This window comes from Camelus ferus, chromosome 9, assembly GCF_009834535.1.
Source record: "Camelus ferus isolate YT-003-E chromosome 9, BCGSAC_Cfer_1.0, whole genome shotgun sequence".
NCBI lineage: Eukaryota > Metazoa > Chordata > Mammalia > Artiodactyla > Camelidae > Camelus > Camelus ferus.
This window is the reverse complement of record NC_045704.1, coordinates 57,091,492-57,111,708: the sequence shown is the minus strand read 5'-3', so window position 1 is coordinate 57,111,708 and position 20,217 is coordinate 57,091,492. Positions and strand designations below refer to the sequence as shown.

Genomic DNA, 20,217 nt, shown 5'->3' with positions numbered 1-20,217 from the left:
TATACCCCACACTCGTCCTTCCTTGTTTGAGGGCTGCTTCCCAGAAATGAACTCCTCCACAAGGTGACCAACCGTCCAGGTCTGCCTGGGATGAAGGGTTTTCTGGACTCTGGGACTTTCATTGCTAAAGCCAGATACAAGTGGGTCACCCTACTCTCTGGCCCTTCTAGGGATCCCTGCTGCACACTGAGCTTGCTCCGTGGTCAGAGAACACCTTTGGACGGGGTACAGCAGGTAAGAAGCCGCTGGCCTGAATCACAATGACAAGTTCACAGGGGACATGAGCAGAGGATATCCAGCAGCATCTGCTACACCAGACCAGTCACCCCTATAAATCTCTGACTGCCCCACATCCTTTCTATCGCCTTTCCTTATCCACCAGCCACAGCACGCCAGCCAGCTGCTGTGTCGCAAACACTCCCAGCAGCTCTGACCTCAGGGCCTTTGCACTGGCTGCTCCCTTTGCCTGTAAGTCTCTTCCCCAGACACACCCATGGTAAAATGTAACCTCCATGAGGGAAGTCTGTTGGGTATGATCAGTGCAGTATTCCCAAGGCACAGAAGAGTGCCTGGCACTTATAAACATTTATGCACTAATAAATGAATGAAAATGATCTAAAACAACACTAAGTAGAATAAATGGTCTCAAATGCACCTGGAGATGAGACTCCAGTCACCACGGAGACTGCTTCCTCCAAAGGAATTTGGGGAACAGTCATACAGACGCCCATGAGGGAGTAGGGGTCCCTGACATTTGTTTTCGGCTGCTGACCTGCTGCCTCGTTTCCTGTGACCCTCCAGAAATGCCAGAGTTGTCATCAGAGGCATGCCCCAGAACCAGGACTTTCATACTTCTCCACTTTAGAAAATTAGTACATGCAGAACCCCATCAAATAAAACCAAAGATGCAGTTTTTCCTTCATTAAAGCTGGGGTGAGGACTCTAGACCTGCCTGAAGGACAACCCTAGGGGTTTGGGGCACAGCTTGAAATCCACTCACTTGGAGTGTGAGGGTTCTCAGCACAGGGACAGACAAAGCTCTGAAGAGCTGAGACCAGCGCGTCTCAAACAGCGACTGTACATCAATCAGCTGTGGGTTGTATTAAATGCAGAGTCTGATGCAGAAGGTTTGGGCTGGATCCAGAGAATCTGCATTTCTAACAAGCTCCCAGGTGATGCTGAGGCTTCTGGTCCATGGCCAGGGCTTCAGGCTTGAGCATTTGGGACAGTTTCCCCTCTCTGCCTGAGTCAGGAAGAGTTTGATTATCTTGCCTGAAGTTTCCACCAGCTCAGCAGGGGTGAGGTAGAGAAGAGGCGGCACAGGCCCTTGGAATCACTGGCAGTGGGAGGAACAAGGCAGCCTCTCAGATACATAGGCCCAAGTGCCTGAGTTAGGGTACCATGTACGCTGCTGTAACAAAGTGGCCCCCTAATACACTGGTATAAGCAAGATAGATGCTATTTCTCTCACAGTCCAGAGGGAGGGGACTACCAGGAGGGCAGCTTTCTGAGCTCCAATACACAGTTTTATCTCTGGATCAAAAGTGGTTGCTGCAGCCCCTGCCATCATGTCTACATTCCAGAGAGTAGAAAGGAGGAAAAGGCAAAGGGAGCCCCTGCTCATTATTTTTAGGGCACAGACTGGTAGGGGCACATACCACTTCTGCTCACACTGTTGGTCAGACTCAAGTCATTTCTAGCTACAAAGGAGGTAGTTTCTAACTGCAAAGGAGGCTGGAAAGTGAGCAGTCTTATGCCCAATGAAAGCTGAGGCATCTATCATTAAAGGAAGAAGGTGGGGTGGATATTGGTGACATCTATAGGAAGAGACATTATTATATTAAAACCTTAAACTTGGAATTGTTTGAATGCCATTCCAACATTATTAGGCAGAGGCTGCCTCCCCCAACTTTGTAGGTATGGACTGTGTGGTCAGTGGAGTAATTGTCCCTAAAGATATGCCTGTTCCAATCCCCAGAACCGGTGACTACGTGACCTTACATGACAAAGGGACTCTGCAGATGTTACTAAGGACCCTGACATGGAGAGATGACCTTGGGCTACCCCAGGGGCCCAATGTCATCACAAGGGTCCTTGTAAGAGTGAAGCAGGAGCGTCCAAGTCAGAGAAAGGAGACGTGACAACAGAAGCAGAGGTTGGAGGGATGTGCGCTGAAGATGGAGGAAGGAGTCGGTAGCCGAGGGATGCAGGCGCCACCAGAAGCTGAAAAAGGCATGGAAACGGATTCTCGCCCCGAGCCTCCAGAAGGAACCAGCCCTGCCCCTGACACCTTGAATAGCCTGTGAGATCATTTCAGACTTCTGGCCTCCAGAACTGTAGGAGAATACGTTTACGTGCACTGAAGGTGCCGAGTATGTGACAGTTAGCCAGAGCAGCTGTAGGACATTTCGCTGGGAATAAACACCCCACAGCTGAGCTGAGTCCTTCTTTGTGTCCACAGAGCCCTGGGCTCTTAACCGCTCCCACAGGGCCTGCTCTGTTTTATACCAGGCCTGCAGTGGCCTCAAACGACTCCTTTCTGGAGTCATTCTCCATCAAGCACAGACTTAACTTCCCCTACCCGATAACAGTAATATGTAACCTGGCTAAACTCTGGGCCCTGGGGACTCAGGAAGTCGCAGTCCTCAAAGAACCCTTGCCTTGCAACTACCAGGGAACTTTCAGAGAACATTCAATTGCCTCCAATCCAGTTGTCCCTGCAATAGTGCTAGACAGCCTCTTTCCTCTCCGTCGTGTTCTCTGATAGGATGGTCACAGGCACATCACAGCAGCTGGTCTCACTGACCCCCCAGGCCAGGCTCCGTCCCACTCCCAGGGGCCCTTCTTGCCCAGGCCACGGTGTCGCCAGCACCCAGCTGGACCACAGCTCCTGCCATCCCCTCCCAGAGCAGCACTCAGTCCTCTCTGACTCCGAAAACCCAGTTTTCTCTCACCCTGCATCTTCCTTGAGGATTTCTAATGAATTCTGCCAATAAGTGACATTTTTACAAATCAGTAATATTAACCGAGGACTAATTATGTGCCAACACTTGCCAGCCTTTAAACTTCACAACCGACCTTCAGGGTAAGGATGTTATAATGCACCCCTTGCTCCTGTTGGAGGAAGGAAGTGGGTGGAGAGGTCTGGTGCTTTGCCAAGGTCCCCCTGCTGGGAGGCAGAGGAGCCAGAGCTGCAGCCCCGGCTGGCCTGGCACGGTCTACAGGCAGCTCCACAGCCGGTTCTGGGCTGTTGGAGGAGCTGCCTGCAGAGAACCACATCCTCTTGCTGGCCTGAATGGCTTGCCCACATCTGCTTCCAGAAGGATGGCCCCCAGGCTCCCCTAAGGAGGCCACAGCCCTCTCTCCTGATGGGGAAGATAAATGAAGCTGGTGCAGTGGGTCTGCAGCAAGAGGCAGTGACTCCGGGGTCAGGACTGATGAATTGGCACCTGCCTAGCCTGGCCCAAGGGACAGGTATTTTGGAAACTCCCTCACTCCCTGAAACTCTTTGGTAGAGAGCCTGTGATGGGCCAAGCCAGGGAGGGGCCATGCAGGGTAACCACCACGCAAGCCCTGCCCTCCAAGAGTTGTCAGTGTGGCCAAGAGGGCCACCAGACCATCAAAGATGATCCCAAGAAACTATGAGTGCCTCGGCATTCAGGAAGGTTCCGGGGGCAGGGCAGGAGGGGAGGATGGGCAGACAATTAGCAGTCCTGGAAGTGGGAGCAGTCGGAACACCAGCTCCCCATTGGTAGCTCCAGGAGTCTTCTCAAAACACCAGTGGGGATGTGAGGCCTGGGAGGGAGTGACTTGTCCAAGGGCACAGCTGGGACCTGGTGGAAGCTTCTGATGACAACCTGTGCAAAGGCCCAGGGGTGCGAGGGAGCTTCGAGAAGAGGCAAGGCTGATGACAGGTCTGTCCAGGGTGGGTAGGGTCAGGCTGTGAGACCTTAGGGCCAACCCCACCCCCAAACCTGAAGGCCATGAGATGCTGATGGGAAGGTGTGTATGTTGGGGGGCGGGGGGTCTGAGACAGAAAGGAGGCTGGGATAGGACCCTTTGGTCCCTGTGGGAAGCACATGTGCCAGGAGCCCCACCCCACCCCATTCCCTGGTGACTCTCCTCCCCTAGGGTGGTGGTCGGGGGATACACTCTCTCTGGATACCTCGTCTCTTGGGACTTGGATGCTTGGTCACATCCTTCTGGACAAACACTTGGAACAGGGTGGGGACATTTCCTTTCAGAGATAAGGTCTGGGCAGGCCTCCCTGGCAGCTGCCTGCAAGGACAGCTGTGGAAATGGAGCCTGCCTCCCTGGGCCTGGAGATGCTGCAATTTTTCTGATGCTAATTTAGCCCCAAGTTCCTGAAGATCCTAGGGGCTTATCCCACCTCTAGACTGTATGATGTATACAGACAAAATCCAGGGGGAAAGTCTGTAGCCTTTAAAAAAAGCAACCCACCATTTGAAGGGTTGCCCTGCTCTGCTGTGCTGGGAAGGCCTGACCTTGAATGAGGGGCCCCATGATAGGGCCCTAATTTGGAGATGGAATTAAACTCAAGTACCTCCTAACATTTTTTTGCTTAGGGATTAATTTGGGAAAAATCAAAACATACACAGGTCACTCTCCTCCCAGCCATTAACAATAAAAAAATAACTTCAGGGTAACTCATGGGGAAAACATGGCTTTAAAGCAGCTTTTGGGGGATATAATTCACACACCACACAATTCACCCTTTTAAAATACACAGTTGGGTGGGTTTTCAGCATATCCAGAGTCACACAAGCATCAATACCATCGCTTTTAGAACACTTCATCACTCCTAAAAGAAACCTCATACTCTTAGCCATCACCTCTGGTCCTCCCACCCCCACTTCAGCCCCAGAAACCACTAATCCACTTCCTGTCTCTATGGATTTGCTACTCTGGGCATTTCATATACATGGACTCATACAATACATGGTCTTTTGTGTCTAGCTTCTTTCACTGAGCATCGTATTTCCAGGGTTCATCCCCAAGGTTGCTGCTGATGTCAATACTTCAGTCCTTTCGATGGCCAATGTACTATCCAAGTCTGTGGAGAGACCACATTTTGTTTATCCATGCACCCGCTGAGGGACATTTGGGTTGTTTCCGCTTTTGCGGCTGTTGTAACGAGGGCTGCTGTGAGCATTTGTGTATAAGTTTTTGTGTGAACCTCAGTTTTCAATTCTCCTGGGTGTACAAGTAAAATTGCTGGATCATACAGTAACTCTATATTTCACTTTTTAAGGAGCTGCTAGGCTGGGAAAACATAGATTTTTACAATTTACACAAACTGTTTATTAAAAATTCACTAACACTTGTTAAGCCTTGATTCTGGCCAGGTTGTCACTTAATATATTATATTTCATCCCCACAAATAACTTATTTGGTGGGAACTGTTATCTTCATTGTATAGGGCACGGAGATGAGGATCAGAGAGGCTGAGTCACTGAGGAGGATGGCCCAGCTTCTCAGTGTAGAGCAGGGATTTGAACCCAGGCAGTGGGTTCCCCTTCCTTCTGAAGATCCCTGGTGAGTGGCCTCTATTCTAGTGCCAGGAAAGAGACCAGGCTTCCTTTTCAGCTGTAGATGTTCTCATTTTGGGGAACTGACAACCCAGAGACCACTTTCTAATTCGTCCTCCTGGGAGTTGATCTGGGGCTGGGACACGATGTTATGTAACCATCATTGACTCATTCGTCCATTATGTTAACCAGCCACCTGGCCCAGCTCCAGGGGAGGCCTGTCAGGTGGGGGCCTCTGCTCCAGGCCAGCATCCTTACAGCAAACTGCCCCAATCTGGGCTTTTTGGCCTCACAGCAGCACTGACACATGTCTGCACATGAATCAATGTTCCCATCTTGCCTGCTTCATTGAAAGCAGTGGTTCTCAACCCTGAGCTGATCAGAAGCCGCTGGAGGGCTTGTTAAAACTCAGATTGCTGGGACCCAGGAATCCCACTCCTGGGCTTGTATCCAGAAGGAACCCTACTTCAGGATGACACCTGCACCCCAATGTTTATAGCAGCACTATTTACAATAGCCAAAACATGGAAACAGCCTAAATGTCCATCAACAGGTGACTGGATAAAGAAGATGTGGTATATTTATACAATGGAATACTACTCAGCCACAAAAACCGACAACATAATGCCATTTGCAGCAACATGGATGCTCCTGGAGAATGTCATTCTAAGTGAAGTAAGCCAGAAAAAGAAAGAAAAATACCATATGAGATCGCTCATATGTGGAATCTAAAAAACAAAAACAAAAACAAACAAACAAACAAAAACAAAGCGTAAATACTGGACAGAAATAGACTCACAGACAGAGAATACAGACTTGTGGTTGCCAGCGGGGTGGAGGGTGGGAAGGGATAGACTGGGGTTTCAAAATTGTAGAATAGATAAACAAGATTACACTGTATAGCACAGGGAAGTATACACAAAATGTTATGATAACTCACAGAGAAAAAAATGTGACAATGAGTGTGTATATGTCCATGAATGAAACATTGTGCTGAACACTGGAATTTGACACAACATTGTAAAATGATTATAAATCAATAAAAAATGTTAAAAAAAAAAAAACTCAGATTGCTGGGCCCACCCTCAGAGAATCTGATGCTGTGTTTCTGGGATGGGGCCTGAGAATCTACATTTCCAACGAGCTCCCAGGTGAGGCTGCCGCTGGGGACCGGCTCTGAGGCATTAAGAAGTCTGCAGTATTGGAGCTGCTCCCTACGGCCGGCCTTTCCTTGAATGAGGTATCAAGTGCTTCCATCTCTACTTGGGAGAAACTGTGCGTGACGTATGAGGTTCCTGCTTCCCTTGGGGCCTCTCTGGACCTCCACCTAGTGGGGAAGCAAGGATGGAGTGCATATTCAATTAGAAGGAAGAAGGGGGGCTGCCTAGACAGGGTGGGCAGGGGTGTTACAACTTATCAAGGTATTAATTTGGACCCATCCCTTTGTATTTGCAAATTGATCCCCTGTGCTCTGCTGCCCCTAGTGGTGGGCAATTCTCCACCGCTTCCTCTAGGAGGGGCCCCTTCATTGCTGATTGTAGGTGAGGGTACCTGCTCCCAGGGTCTCAAGGCCAGGGTCCTCGAATGTGCTCTTTCTTGGGAACTGATCTGCTATCAGTCATTTGCACCTTAGTAAGAGTAAGCTCGAGTCCTTGATGCTCCATTCTGGGGGAGACTGCCACTTAAATCCCAAAGCTCATACTGATAGACAGGAAGGTTTTGCTGCTGGCTTTAAGTTTCATGCACCAGAGAAGGAAGGGAAGAATCCTTCTAAGAACCATGGAGAGTAGCTGTCTCGCCTGACCCTGGAATGTGGGAGAACCTGGTGAGGCCCTGCTTCCCAGCTCTGGGAATTCCAACCTGGAGGGAAGGTTGTGCGCTTTGCATCTACCTTACAAGATGCTGACCTCTGACTCAGTGCTTGCCCTGTGCTCAGCATTACTGTTGCATCTTCCTGCCACTTACAGCAGCCCACCAAGGTCACAGTTACCATGGGGGCTCAGACAGACTTAGAGGCAAGATGAAGCATCTGGCAGACTCTGAGTGGAGAGGTCAGAGGGCAGTTGGCCCTGGAACACTATGGATCTGCAGCCCAGAGGAGGCAAGAGCTGAAGAGGGGTTGTGGGAACCCACATGTTGATGGCACTTAAAGCTCTCCAGGGAGGGCAGCTCCAAAGAGGAGGGAAGAGGCCCAGGGTCCGGCATCAGAGGGGACAGGAATCAGAGCTGGCCAGAGAGGCCGGGGAGAGAGGGTGAGGACTGTAGGTGCTGACAGGCGGACACCAGCTGGAATTGTGCAGTCTCAGAAAATTCTATGGTTTGATCAGCTGCTTTGCTGGCTGTAGGGCAAAGCCTGACTGCTTTGAAGAGGGGCCAGGGACCCAGCCTAAGGCCCCGTCCTTGGGGTAGAATTGAACTCAGGCACCTCCTTTGTCCTATTGCTTGGAGGCCAATTCTCAAGATATTGATTGATGGCCCATAAAAATCATGTCCATGTCAACCCTGTACACATATGAATTGACATCTTTGTAGATGTGATTAAGGATCCTGAGACAAGATCTCCCTGGATCATCCAGGTGGGCCCTAAATCTGACAGCATTCCTACAGGAAATAGACTAGGAGAGACACAGACAGAGGAGGAGAAGCCACATGAAGACAGAGGCAGAGGTCAGAGGGAGGCAAAGAATGTCTGGGGTACCCCCAGGAGCTGGACAAGGCAGGAAGAAGCCCCCCTTGAGCCTTCAGAGGGAGGTGACCCTGCCAGCACCTCAACTTTGGACTTCTGGCCTCCAGACTGGGAAAATATACTTCTGTTGTTTTAAGTCACCTAGTTTGGGTAATCTGTTATGGTGGCCCCAGGAAACAAACAAGATATGTATCAATACCTGTATCTTTATATCTACACACATACACAGATATAAAATAGATATTCTTCCTTGCATGCATATAACATGTCATATAAAATGGGAGGATGCCATCTGTGTTAGTGTTTTTCAAACTGTGGTCTGAGGAACCCCTGCATTGTCTGGGGACCTTGTCAAAAATGAAGATTCCTGGGCCCCTGCTAGATTTACGGGATCAGACTCTCTGGGAGTGGCCAAATGGGCACTTTAAACTGGCTTTCCAGGTGATTCTGATGGACCTGTAGACCTGGGGCCCCAGTGGTCCCCTGGATGTGGCTGTGAGGGTGACTTGAGGGTAGGAGGCACCAGGAATGTGTCCAAGCAGAACAGGAGGGACAGAGACAGACAGTCCTGCTAAGGGGAGGTCACCAATGTGTCTTCCTAGAGGCTGGTTTGTGCTGTGGGCCCAGATGTTTGGGGTCACGGGGACCCAGCCCCGCCCCCAGTGCAGCTGCTCTTGGGAGGAGCCCTGAGCGCACAAAGGCTGTCTGAGCTCACGCTCTGCACACTCAGCCTTCCTGACGCTTCAGCAGCTGCTCCCTGTCCGGCTGCTCCAGCAATTCCAGGGCCCAGGAAAGTGGCCGGGGATGACATCCTGGGAGCAGCTGGTGGGATGGGCCACAGGGCCATCTGGAAGTTTCCAGGCCTCAGGGAACACTTATGTAACCGGTTCAGAGGGGGAGTTTGGATGATGGATTAGCTCGGGGGCTGAGGACAAATGGATGCCCAGCGCACTGGTCTGAGGGCTGGGGCGGCACCTCCCATCCAGCCTCTGAAACAGGACCCTCTCTTACCCTCCAGCTCCCCCACGGCCCCCACGTGCTCCATGCTATCAAAGACAGAGGAGCGGACGCCCACAAGCAAGCTCTCCAAGGGCTGGGGCATCTGTACTTCTCGTCACTCACAAGGCTTGGCATGGGGCTTGGCACGTAGTAGGTGCTCAGGAGCGTTTGCTGAGTGAGTGCTTGCATGCGTGAACAGGACTTTTGCCAGAGAGGCAGGATCTGCACCGAGAAGGGCTTCCAAAGGCAGGTCCCCTACCAGCAGCATTCGCATCACTTGGGAACTTAGTACGCATGCAGACTCCTGGGCCCCACCAGACCTCTTGAATCAGAAACTTGGCAGGTGGACAAGCTGGGTAACCTTCGGGGGTCCTGGCGCCACCCAGTGTGAGAACCACTGTGTAGCAAAGTGACAGTCAACCGTGGCCGAGTGCTAGCATCACCCTCGGAGCTTAGAGCACAAAACCAACCCCAGGCTCCCTTCAGACTGGCTGCATCAGCCCTGGTCAGGGGCCAGGGGAGGGCTGTTTCCCATGAATCTCTCGGGCCTGGGAAGTGACACATGTTTGGACTCAGATCCTGGCCCTGCTTCCTAACAGCTGGGAGACTTTGGGCAAGTCACTTAAATGCCCTGGGCCTCACTTTCTTCATTCGCAAACAGAAGACGGTCAAGACAGTACCTTCCTCACAGGGGTATGGGGGTTCACGTGTTCGTTTCTGTCACATGCTCACCACGGCTTCTGGGACACAGTGAATAGTAAATGTGAGTTGCTATGACTGGTAGCAGTAGTATTACTAGTCTCACTTTTCCCCCAGTATGATCATTATTACTACTACTACCACCACCACGATTACCATCACTATTACTACTACTCCTACTATGACCACTACCATCACCATTATTACTATTACTACCATCCCCACCACTGCTATCACTGTTACTATTACTACTACTGTTGATACTACTACCAGTGTTATGATTACTACTGCTAATACTATTGTATATTGTTACTAGTAACAGAGTAATAGTAACACCATTGTTACTAGTATTCTTATTACTACTACTATTAATACCATTCTCATTATTGTTGTGATTAGTACTATTATTGCTACCGTTAGTATTATTACTATTAGTATCATTGCCACTATTGCTATCCTTGCTGCTGCTACTATTTTGTCAAGGGAGGAGAATTTTGTCCTCCAAGTTTCTTCAAGGAGGGACAACCACCTCTCACCTTGCTGACTGAGTTCTGGACTACTGGATCAGAAACTCAACCAAAAGTCCTACTACACTTCACAGAACCAATACCCTAAAGGAGTCAGAGTCTTCCCTGGTGCTGCAGCAGCCGGCTTTGAGGTCAGGGTGGGGTGGGGTGGGGAAGCCCTTTTGGAATCACTGGCTGGAAGCGGCCAGCTTCCTCTGGGTTTGCATTTGGGAATCAGTTTATCTGCCCTGGAGTGGGGTCACGATCTTCCCCAGATGGTCGGGGGTCTCCTGTGCCAGGCTCAATTCCTCAGGCTCACGTTTTAAAACACTTTGTCCTTTCCGAGCAAGCAGATGGGATTTACGATGGAGGTGGCTTCCAAGTGGTTCTTCCCTACCCAAATCCTATCTTCTCAGGGCCAGACATAAAACAAAACAGAGCACCTCTCCCAGCTTTTGAAGCCAGGGATAAGAATGCCTCATTTTTTGAAAGGCCCAAGTGTTACAGGAAGATGTCAATCACATCAAGCTGTGATTTGTTTTGCACGTTTCTTTGGGAGAAAGGGCGAAAATGTAACATTGAAATTAAAACAGAGAGAGAGACAGTGAAACTTTAGCATTCAAAACATAATAGACAAATGTGAATTTAAAAAATGGAGCAAAAATCTCCAGAGATGGTGAGGGCTGAGCCTGGCTGGCAGATCCTGGTGGAAATGGGTGAGGTTAAACCATCGAGCCCCAGCGCCAGAACTTCCCTCTCCCTGCTCTGAGCAGCCAGACTTACTCAGGAAAATACTGAAAAACTACCTCTATCAGGGGCATGGACTGTCCTATAATTGATCAAACACACATAGATTTTCACATGTGGTGTCCCCTAGTTATTGTATTAGTACACAATCAGCAACGATCATTTGGGAAATGGAGGGAAGTAGAAAGAGGAGAATCCCCTGTTCAGAGAGAACCTCTGTTGATTTTTGGTGAATTTCCTTTCAGTCTTTTTTCTGTACATTTTAAAACAAGGATAATCTTGTACTGCAGATTATATTTCGTGTTTTTTTAACTGATGATGACAAAGATTTTTCTGTCCCCCTCCCACCCCAACCTGAGTCACCTGGCCAGGCAGACACCACCTGGTCCTGTTTCTCTGAGCCTGACACCTGGAGGCAACTGCAACCCTGCCTCCTCCGTCTTGCCCCAAACCTGTGAACCCACAAGTCCTGTCTGTGTTGCCCCCTCAGTATCTCTCAACCCACCCACCGCTCTCCATCCCCTCAGCCACGGCGCCCAGAGGTAGAGGGAAGTGCTTTAGAAATAATTGACTGCAGGCCTCTCACCAGGGCCAGATGATGGCCTCCCCCTAGGTTCCCTGGCTCCCACTCTGAACTCCAACAATCCATTCTCCACATTGTTGCCAAAATGCGATTTCAAAACGCAAATCTGATCACTTCACCCCCTGATTCAAACCTCAATGGCTGTAGCCCACTGCTCCTAGGATAAAGACCAGATTCCTTCTCTAGGAGGCCTGACTGCACACACGAATGTCCCAACTTCACGGCACCACACACCTGATTGCCATTCTCGCAGGTATTAGTGGGCCCACCACCCCACCTCCCTGAATCTTGGCGCCTCTATCAGTGATGCTTAGCCAAGAGCAGACGCTCTGAAAATGCATTTGTGGATGAATGAACACCACCCATAAACAGAGCATTGGAGCCTCACAATTCACATCGTGTCTTCTGAATTCTTGCCCTCTTGCTTGAAGGCAGGCTATATGATCAACCAGCATGGTGCATCTCTGCACACCCACAAAATTCTGGCATCACCATCTTAAATGCTAAGGATGGCATGGTCACTCCAGTTTCCTTTTCCAGGGGAGAAATCTGGTTCTTAGTCTATAGAATTTCTGGGGAAATAGCTCAGCAAAAAGTGGAGACTAGAGACAGTGGTTCCTGAAAATCCTGTTAGGTTATCTGCATCCTTGCCTCCCGGGGGTACAAGGGACAGCCTCCATCCAGGATGTCCTCTCTCCTGGAGTCAGGAGATGTAATTGTCCTGTGACTACACCAATCACTGAGTGCCTTTATCAATGAGGGAGCTGCCTGAGGCCATTTTGAAAGGCAGCTGCCCAGGTGAGCTGAGGCCACAGATCCACCTCGAACAAAGAAACTGTTGGAATTTTCCTAGGTGAAACCTCTACACTCTCTCTCCTTGACCATACTTTGGGGTTAGGTCACTGAGCCCCTGGGGCCAATGCAGAAATGAGACAGGAAGAGGTCACTGTGGTGTAAAATGTACAGTCTGAGGTCACCCCGAGATGGGACCCATCTCTGCCAACACCTTAGGGTTTTCCTGATACAATTAGTGTCCTTTTGGTTAAAATAATAATTCTCTTAAGATGTGGCAGGTGGTGGGGTTTGTTACTCTTGCTTTTGGCAAAGTAACAAGGGGAAAAACAAACCAACACAGTCTGGAAGGAAAGGAGCTGGCTAAAGAGTAAGATTTGGACCCAGTTCCTTAGCACCTGGGCCACTAATGGAGAGAATGAAGTGTTTCAGCCTCAAAACGATCGTCATTCTGATCAACATTGCCGTCATCATTCTAAAGTTTGCCCAGCCCTGAGCCAGTGTTGCTGGCATGGTTAGCGTCTGTCCTTTAGAGACAAGAAGATGGAGTCTGAGACTCAAGATGTCAGGGCTTCTACGTAGCAAAGCTGGGCCTGACCCGCACGCAGATTCCTTACCTGATCATTGTTCCCTGAGGGGCTCCCCTGCTCCCTGGACATCCTGGCAGCTCCAGCAGATAGAAGAGAGAACAGGTTGAGTGGGGACCTCAGGTCCGATTTTCCCACAGGCCCTTGTGGGTTCCAGTCTCCCTGTAGATGTCACCCTTCTGTCTTACAGGATGGGGTGGCAGTGCTCCAGTGTGGATCCCGAGGCCACCACATCCTAGCCACGGGACCACAGGCAAGTTAATTACACACATGGAGCCTCAGTTTTCCCGCCTATAAAATGAGCTCGTGGTACCTAACTCAGATTTGCTGGAAAACATTTTGCCCCCTTTCCCTTCTCCTCTGGCTTTTCTTCTTGTCCTTTGGGCCCTGGCATAAACTATTTCTACCTGGAAACCTTCCCCTTCCCATCTGGCTCCAGACTGGTGGGTTCCCGTAGCACCTCTTCTTGGACCCTCCTGACCTTTGTAATTCCTGTGTCTGTTGCTTCCCTGAAGGCAGGGGTGGGGCCTGTCTCATTGACCCTTGGGCCACCAGGGTCCGCTTCAGTGCCTGGCACACAGGGGGTGCTTCTGTCGTCTCTGGAGCTGGGAGGAGGAGCGGAGGATGTCCAAAAGCAGTGGGCAGCCCACCAGAGCGTGATGATCTCCAGCATCCACTGGGGGACAGAGAGGGCACAGGTGTGTTTAAGTGTTGGTGTTAAAGGACACCATCAATCTGAAAGAGAGATGCCAGGCTGCACTGTGACATCACAGATTTGGTGCTACTTAACATTTTTTCGTTATTATTTTCTGTAACTTTCTATTTTGGCATAATTTCAACAGAAAAGTTGGAATAATACAAGGGGTTCCCGTGTACTCTTCACCCAGATTCAATAGCATTTACATTTTGCCTCATTCTTTCTCTACATATGTTTTCATGTAAAACATCATATACACATAAGTTGCAGACATCAGCCCCTTTAATCCCTTTGGTGTGTATTTCTTAAGGATATGCCCTTCTATTCCATAAATACAATAAGATGATCCAATCAGGAAAGTTAACATCTTACCAGGATAGACTACAGGCAGACCTAAGGCTCGATTGCAGGCTCGATTCCAGACCACCACAATAAAGTGAATATTGCAGTAAATCACACGGATTTTTTGGTTTCCCAGTTCATTTAAAAGTTATACTGTAATCTGTTAAGCATGTGATAACATTATGTCTAAAACAACAATTTACATAGCTTAATATAAAAATACTCCAAAAGCCATTCTGAGCCAAGTTTGGAGAATTACGTGTTGTGAAACTGATGCCCTGTCTCTTTTCTGCTCATGTCATGTGGTCCCAAAGTGTGGCTGTGACCGACCTGGGTCAGGGTGCCTTTAAGGGTGGCATGCATGGCCTAGCAGTCAGGAGCAGGCAGTCTGACCTGACTTCTTGAGCTTGAATCCCAGCTCTGCTCCTTCCAGCCTGTGTGACCTTGGATAAGTCAGCTACCCTCTCTGTGCCACAGTTTCCCCCTCTGTGAAATAGGGATAATACTGGTAGCTGCCTCACGAGGCTGTTATGAGGATTAATAAGTTAATATTTGTAAAGAGCTGAGAACAGCACCTGGCACATGTAAAACGGAGCATTTTTGGAATACAGTGGTTGTCTGGGTTCAATCACACAATTTAAAGATGCAGCATGCATCCCACTACTTCTGGGTACAGTGGCTCAGTCACATGAAAGTATTCATGCTCCCCCTGTTCCTTTCCTCTGGGCTCTCCCTTTACACACTCACACACAAATGGGCGCGCACACACACACACACAGGAGGAAGCACAAGAGCTCCTTTTCTCCGCTCATTTCCTAAGCCCAGAACACCAAGTAAGGGAGTCATCAGGCAGGAAGGACATTTAAACTGTCACCTGAGGCTACTGGCCTCCCACACTCTTGTCAGCTGCCTTCTGAGGATCCAGCTGGAAAATGATTGGTCACACTTCACAACAACTCACCAGGAGAAATATCCCCATTTACTTTCTTCCCTACTTTAGCAGAAACAATTGAACGAGGTGGGCAGGGTAAACAAGGGGAAGAAGGCCTTGCAGAAACAAATCCTCTTCTCACAGGGCTGGGAAAGTGCAGAGGGGGTTGCCTGCGGCTCCAGCTCGTGGGTTTCCTGATCAGGGAAATCACACTTCTCTCCCTTCGACCCAAGTGGGCTTAGTTTCCAACCATGTACAATCCTGACCTGCAGCCTGGGGCTCCTGAAACTGTAAAACGGGACCAGGCTGGCAAGGGCTTCTCCAGGGTTGGGCTGGTTAATTTCATGTTCGTTCATCCACTCATTCCTTCACTCAAGTGTTCCTGGTGTGAGCACCTGTCGTTGCTCAGCTCTTTATAATTAATCACGTATTATTGTGATATTAGCAGGCACATTTGTAAGGCTTTGTTATTATATATTAATCAGCCTTTTTAAAATAGCGCAGGTGTTGTTTTAAACACTTCACACACACTATCTCATTGACTCTTCATAACCACTTTATGGGATAGGTACTATTATTATGCCTCCTGTACAGATAAGGAAATGGAAGCACAGAGAGGTTAAGGAATTTGCCTAAGGTCACACAGCTAGAAGGGGGCCACACTAGGGCTCTAACCCGAGGGCTCCTCATACTTCAGTTATCCTCTCCCTTGTCTGATGATACAGGGGATGTAAAAGAGATTTTCGAGACGGTGAGAGAAGTGAATCTCATAGTGGTCACACTGTCTTGGGATGAAGACCAGCTCAGGCACCTATCAGCTGGGAGACAAGTCGCCGAGGCAGGCAGGTCTCCTTCTGGGGCTCAGAGAAGGAATACAAAGACCGACTACAGAGGGGAGGGGATAGCTTAGTGGTAGGATGCTCGCTTAGTTAGCGTGCATGAGGTCATGGGTTCGATCTCCAGGACCTCCGTTAAATAAACAAACAAACAAACCTAATTACCTCCCCCCCTCCAAAACAACAACAACAACAACAACAAAACTATTTTAAAAAAAGACCAACTACACTCAGCAAGTGGAGTGCAGCTAGGATCCAGTGTAAGTTTTTGGGTTCTCGCTGTGTATATGGGTTCTGTGCAAGGGGGGTTGTATGTCCTGGTGTGGTGGCCAGGCTCACAAAGGGACAGCTGGGTCTAAGGGAAGGTTTGGCCAGAATTTGCTTCTGCTTCTTGGCTTCATCACCTTGGCCAAATGATGGAACTCAAGCCTCAGTTTCCTCATCTGACAAGTGGGCATAACAATAGTTGTTATGTCATAGGGTCGTCGTGAAGACAAGAGAGCATCTTAGCTGGCTCAGCTCAGTAAGATGTAGCAATGGGGCCCTTCATGCTGACAGCGCACTGTGTTACCTTCCTGAAGCGAGCTAGGGGGAGGCTAGGGAAAGGATGGAGGGGAGAAGGGTGGCAGTATGGTTTGAATTAAGCTGTTTATATGCACCCTCATCTAGTGACAAATGGCTGTAGTGACGGAGGAGAGTGGTTTCAATTTTCCATTTGGGATCAGACGTCTCATGGCTCTGCCAACCTCGTCCGGAAGTGGGCAGGTCATCCCAGCGGGCTTGAGAGCCAGGGAAGGTACTTCTCCATCCTCACACCAGCTCCGGGCCTGTGCCACCAGGCCAGCTAGAGAAGGAAGACAGGCCTCTCTGGGACATTCGAGCTGTCCCTGCCCTTTGTGTCCACACACACCCCTGCACGACAAGGCCATCTTATTTTGGGGGCAAAACCAAGTTAGCACATGTCCACGCCCAACAGCAGATACTCTGTCTCAGTGGACCTTTGGGCCAGAGCTGGTGTTTCCAGCCCGAGCTGGAAGGGTGGGGCCCTGCAAGCAGACGGAAGGGCAGGCTGGGTTTTTGGTAATTTCCGTCCTGATTTTTGAAGTCCCACAGAGCTCAAAGGCAAGCCAGAGGCGACTTGGGCTGGAAGGAAGCTTGGCGACGGAGGCCGAGCTGGGAGAAATCTCGGGGGCAGACAGGCCTGGGGAGGGATCTATGGCCAGGGGCCTGGGCAAGTGCTTAGCCATGCTGGGCCTCAGTTTCCTCATCTGTAAATGGGGGTGTTGTGGGGCTGTGGCGAGGAATAAATAAGAGGACCCGAGTGAGGCGCTGTGAATTTTCCAGCCACAAGAAAAGATGCAACTTCATTTTCCTATGAGGAAACTGACCTTCAGATCTCAAGTCTTGCCCCACCTCCCCATGTCTAACGAACTTGGTAGAATAAAGCCAGTCATTCAAGGAAAAGCATCTTGGTTTTCCTTGTTATTTCAAGTTTAAATCAATTCCTTCAGAAGACCCTCCTCCCCTGCTTCTCCCTGAGGTGGCATCTAATAGCCTTTAAAAAGGGAATGAGAACCCATTCCTCCTTGGCTCAGAACCAACCACGGCTCCCATGTCCCTGGAATCGAAGCCCAAATCCTTCCCGCGGCCTGATGGCTGTCCTCGGTCTGCCCTCAGCCCTCCTCTCCCCCTGCCCATGCCCTTCCTCCCTAGGGCCTTCGTGGGGTCCCTTGCACCAGTCAGTCTCCCACCACAGCACCTTGGGGGTCGCTGCTTCTGTCACCTGGAACTCTCCTCCCTCTGATACCCACCTGGCTCCTCCCTCAACTCCATCTTCCCCTTTTCAAATGTCACCTTCTCAGTGACCTGATCGCACCTTCTCTGACTACGCATGCAAAATACCAACAGTCCCTGCCTCACACTCCCTGCCCCGGCACTCCCCGCCCCCTTCCTGGTTCTTTTATCCTGATAGCACCTCTTACCGCCTGACATACAATGTGTGTAACTAGCTCTTTTGTTTAATGCCTGCCTTCCATCATGCAAATGTAAGTTCCTTGTGGGAGCAGATACATTTGTGTCAGTTGTTTTTTTCATTTGTGGTGTCTCTAGAACTCAGACAGTGACAACCACACAGTAGGTGCTCAATAATGTCAGATGGATGGATAGATGGATGATGGGTGGGTGGATGGGTGGATGGTAGATGATGGATGATGGATTGATGGGTGGGTGGCTGCCTTCAAGTCTACAGGCTAGGGAATTCTGAAAGCTCTGGAAGGAAGTGGGGAACAAGTCCCTTCCGTTCTCCAGTTTCCCAGAACTGATCTGGGGGTTTCCTCCCTTTGTCCCCACCTGACTTCAGCACAATGAGAAGCAGGCACAGGCGGCCCTTCTCATCACCGCCTTATTTAAGCAGAAAAGGGACTTGTTACAAGAATATTATGGATCCCACAGAATCTTAAGGAGGGCTGGAAGACCAGGTGGGAGGGTTCTATAGCCAGAACTGACACCCAAGATCACACCACAGATCTGAAGGGACCTACCTACTGGGTGCCTGAGCTCTACAGCCTGCTGGAATGGGAGTCCAGACTCTTCTGTTAGTCCCTCAGGCTTGCCAGATAAAACACAGGAGACCCAGTTCACTTTGAATTGCAGATAAACAATAATATTTTAGTAAAAGTAGGTTCATTTTAATGTTACTATTTCATTTTGTCTAAATCTGGCACCCTTACCTGCTGTCCCTGAAGCCCCACTGCTCCCCTGAGAAAAGTCTCTGGACACCAGTTTCCTTGCATCAGGGGCTCCCAATTTGAAGTCATAGAAACACGTCCCATGTGCATACCCTAACTGCAAGGGATTCTGGGAGCTACTCCAAGCTTCTACCACAGGAGGGGGGCTCAGTCTTAAGGGGTTGGGGAGCCCCTTGGAGCATCGCCAGCACCTGGTGTTAGGATTCTGCTCTCCCACTATGTGGAGAGGCTGGGCAGGGTGAAGAACCAGATTCTCCCGAAACCTGTTGTGTGGTCCATGAGATTTGGCTTTTGAGATATGAGCATCCTTTTCCTCAACCTATTTTCTCAACTGGAGCACTTCATGTGTCAATTGAGATACAGTCTCCACTAAAAGGAAGTAGGGTTCCTTGGAGAAATGGCTGATTCCAGGACTGGGGCAAATTAAGTACAAGACGAGCCAGGAACACCTTCTTGTGCCAGAAAACTGAGCCAAAACTGATGGGGCTGTGTCAAAAGGACACAAAGCCAGCTGGAAGGGGCCCCTGCTACTCAAATCTGGGATGATTTGAGCATCAAAATAAAAAAAGCATTGTAATCCACTGCATAAAGTAAGAATTAATGAGTCTGTAACAATATACATACATATATATTTGTATCTAACTTGTGTAATAGATATGTAACATATTTATAAAATATAGTGTATGTGTGAATAAACAAATAAGGGAGAAGTGCCAATTAGTAAATGTGGAAGGCATAGCATAATTAGAAAAGTTACCATTTGACAACCATCATAAAATACTTGTTTCAGGCAAGAATCATCACTAGAGGCTAAAACTAGTGAGTGAAGGTTTTGCAGGGAATAAGATATTTACAAAGTCTCAATATATCTCTCCACAAGATAATTATTTATTACCAAAAAGTACGGGAACTTCACAGCAGAGTAATCTGGCAGATATCACCTTAAGCAAGTGATCAAATTGACATTACAGCAACACAGCAAATAGACAGGTATCCCCTGGTATGAGGCACTGAGAAGGACGCAATGTCACTTTTGTGAGATTCCTTCCAAAAATGTGTCACCTGAATTTCATACGGAAGAAACACACGACTAACTTGATTTGAGGGACATTCCACAAAATACTTGGTCAGTAATCTTTAAAAAAACGTCAACGTGATAAAAAGAAAAGATAAAATGAGGAGTTTGTCCCTATGCAAGAACACTAATGAGACATGAACATTGAATGTGATTCACAATCTGAGATTTTCTTTTGCCGTAATGGACATTTCAGGGACAACTGGCAAAATCTGAATAAGGTCTATAGATTAGATCGTTTAAAGCATCCACATTAATTTCCTGGTTCAGATAATGATACCAGGGTTATGTAAGAAAATGTCTCCTTCCTCGGAAGACGATGTCCTTGTTCTTAGGAAATACACACTAAAATATTTAGAGATAAAGTGGTCTCATGTCTGCAACTCCCCCTTAAGTAATTCAGAAAAGAAAAGAGGGAAAGAAAATGATCAGGTAAGCACA

General features: G+C 49.0%; 1 protein-coding gene across 4 annotated transcripts in view; it reads right to left on the bottom strand.

Moving 5' to 3' along the window:
* Positions 1-20,217, bottom strand: part of CRISPLD2 (cysteine rich secretory protein LCCL domain containing 2) — a 111,891-nt gene that overhangs the window by 25,491 nt on the left and 66,183 nt on the right. For 3 of the 4 annotated variants that reach the window (XM_032486916.1, XM_032486917.1, XM_032486918.1), the window contains one exon: positions 13,179-13,824. In XM_032486916.1, coding sequence (XP_032342807.1) covers positions 13,712-13,824 — 113 coding nt within the window. In that variant the 3' untranslated portion in view covers positions 13,179-13,711. Of the gene's footprint in view, positions 1-13,178; positions 13,825-13,863; positions 13,884-20,217 lie in introns of those variants that run through there. The other variant, XM_032486919.1, reaches the window with a different exon arrangement.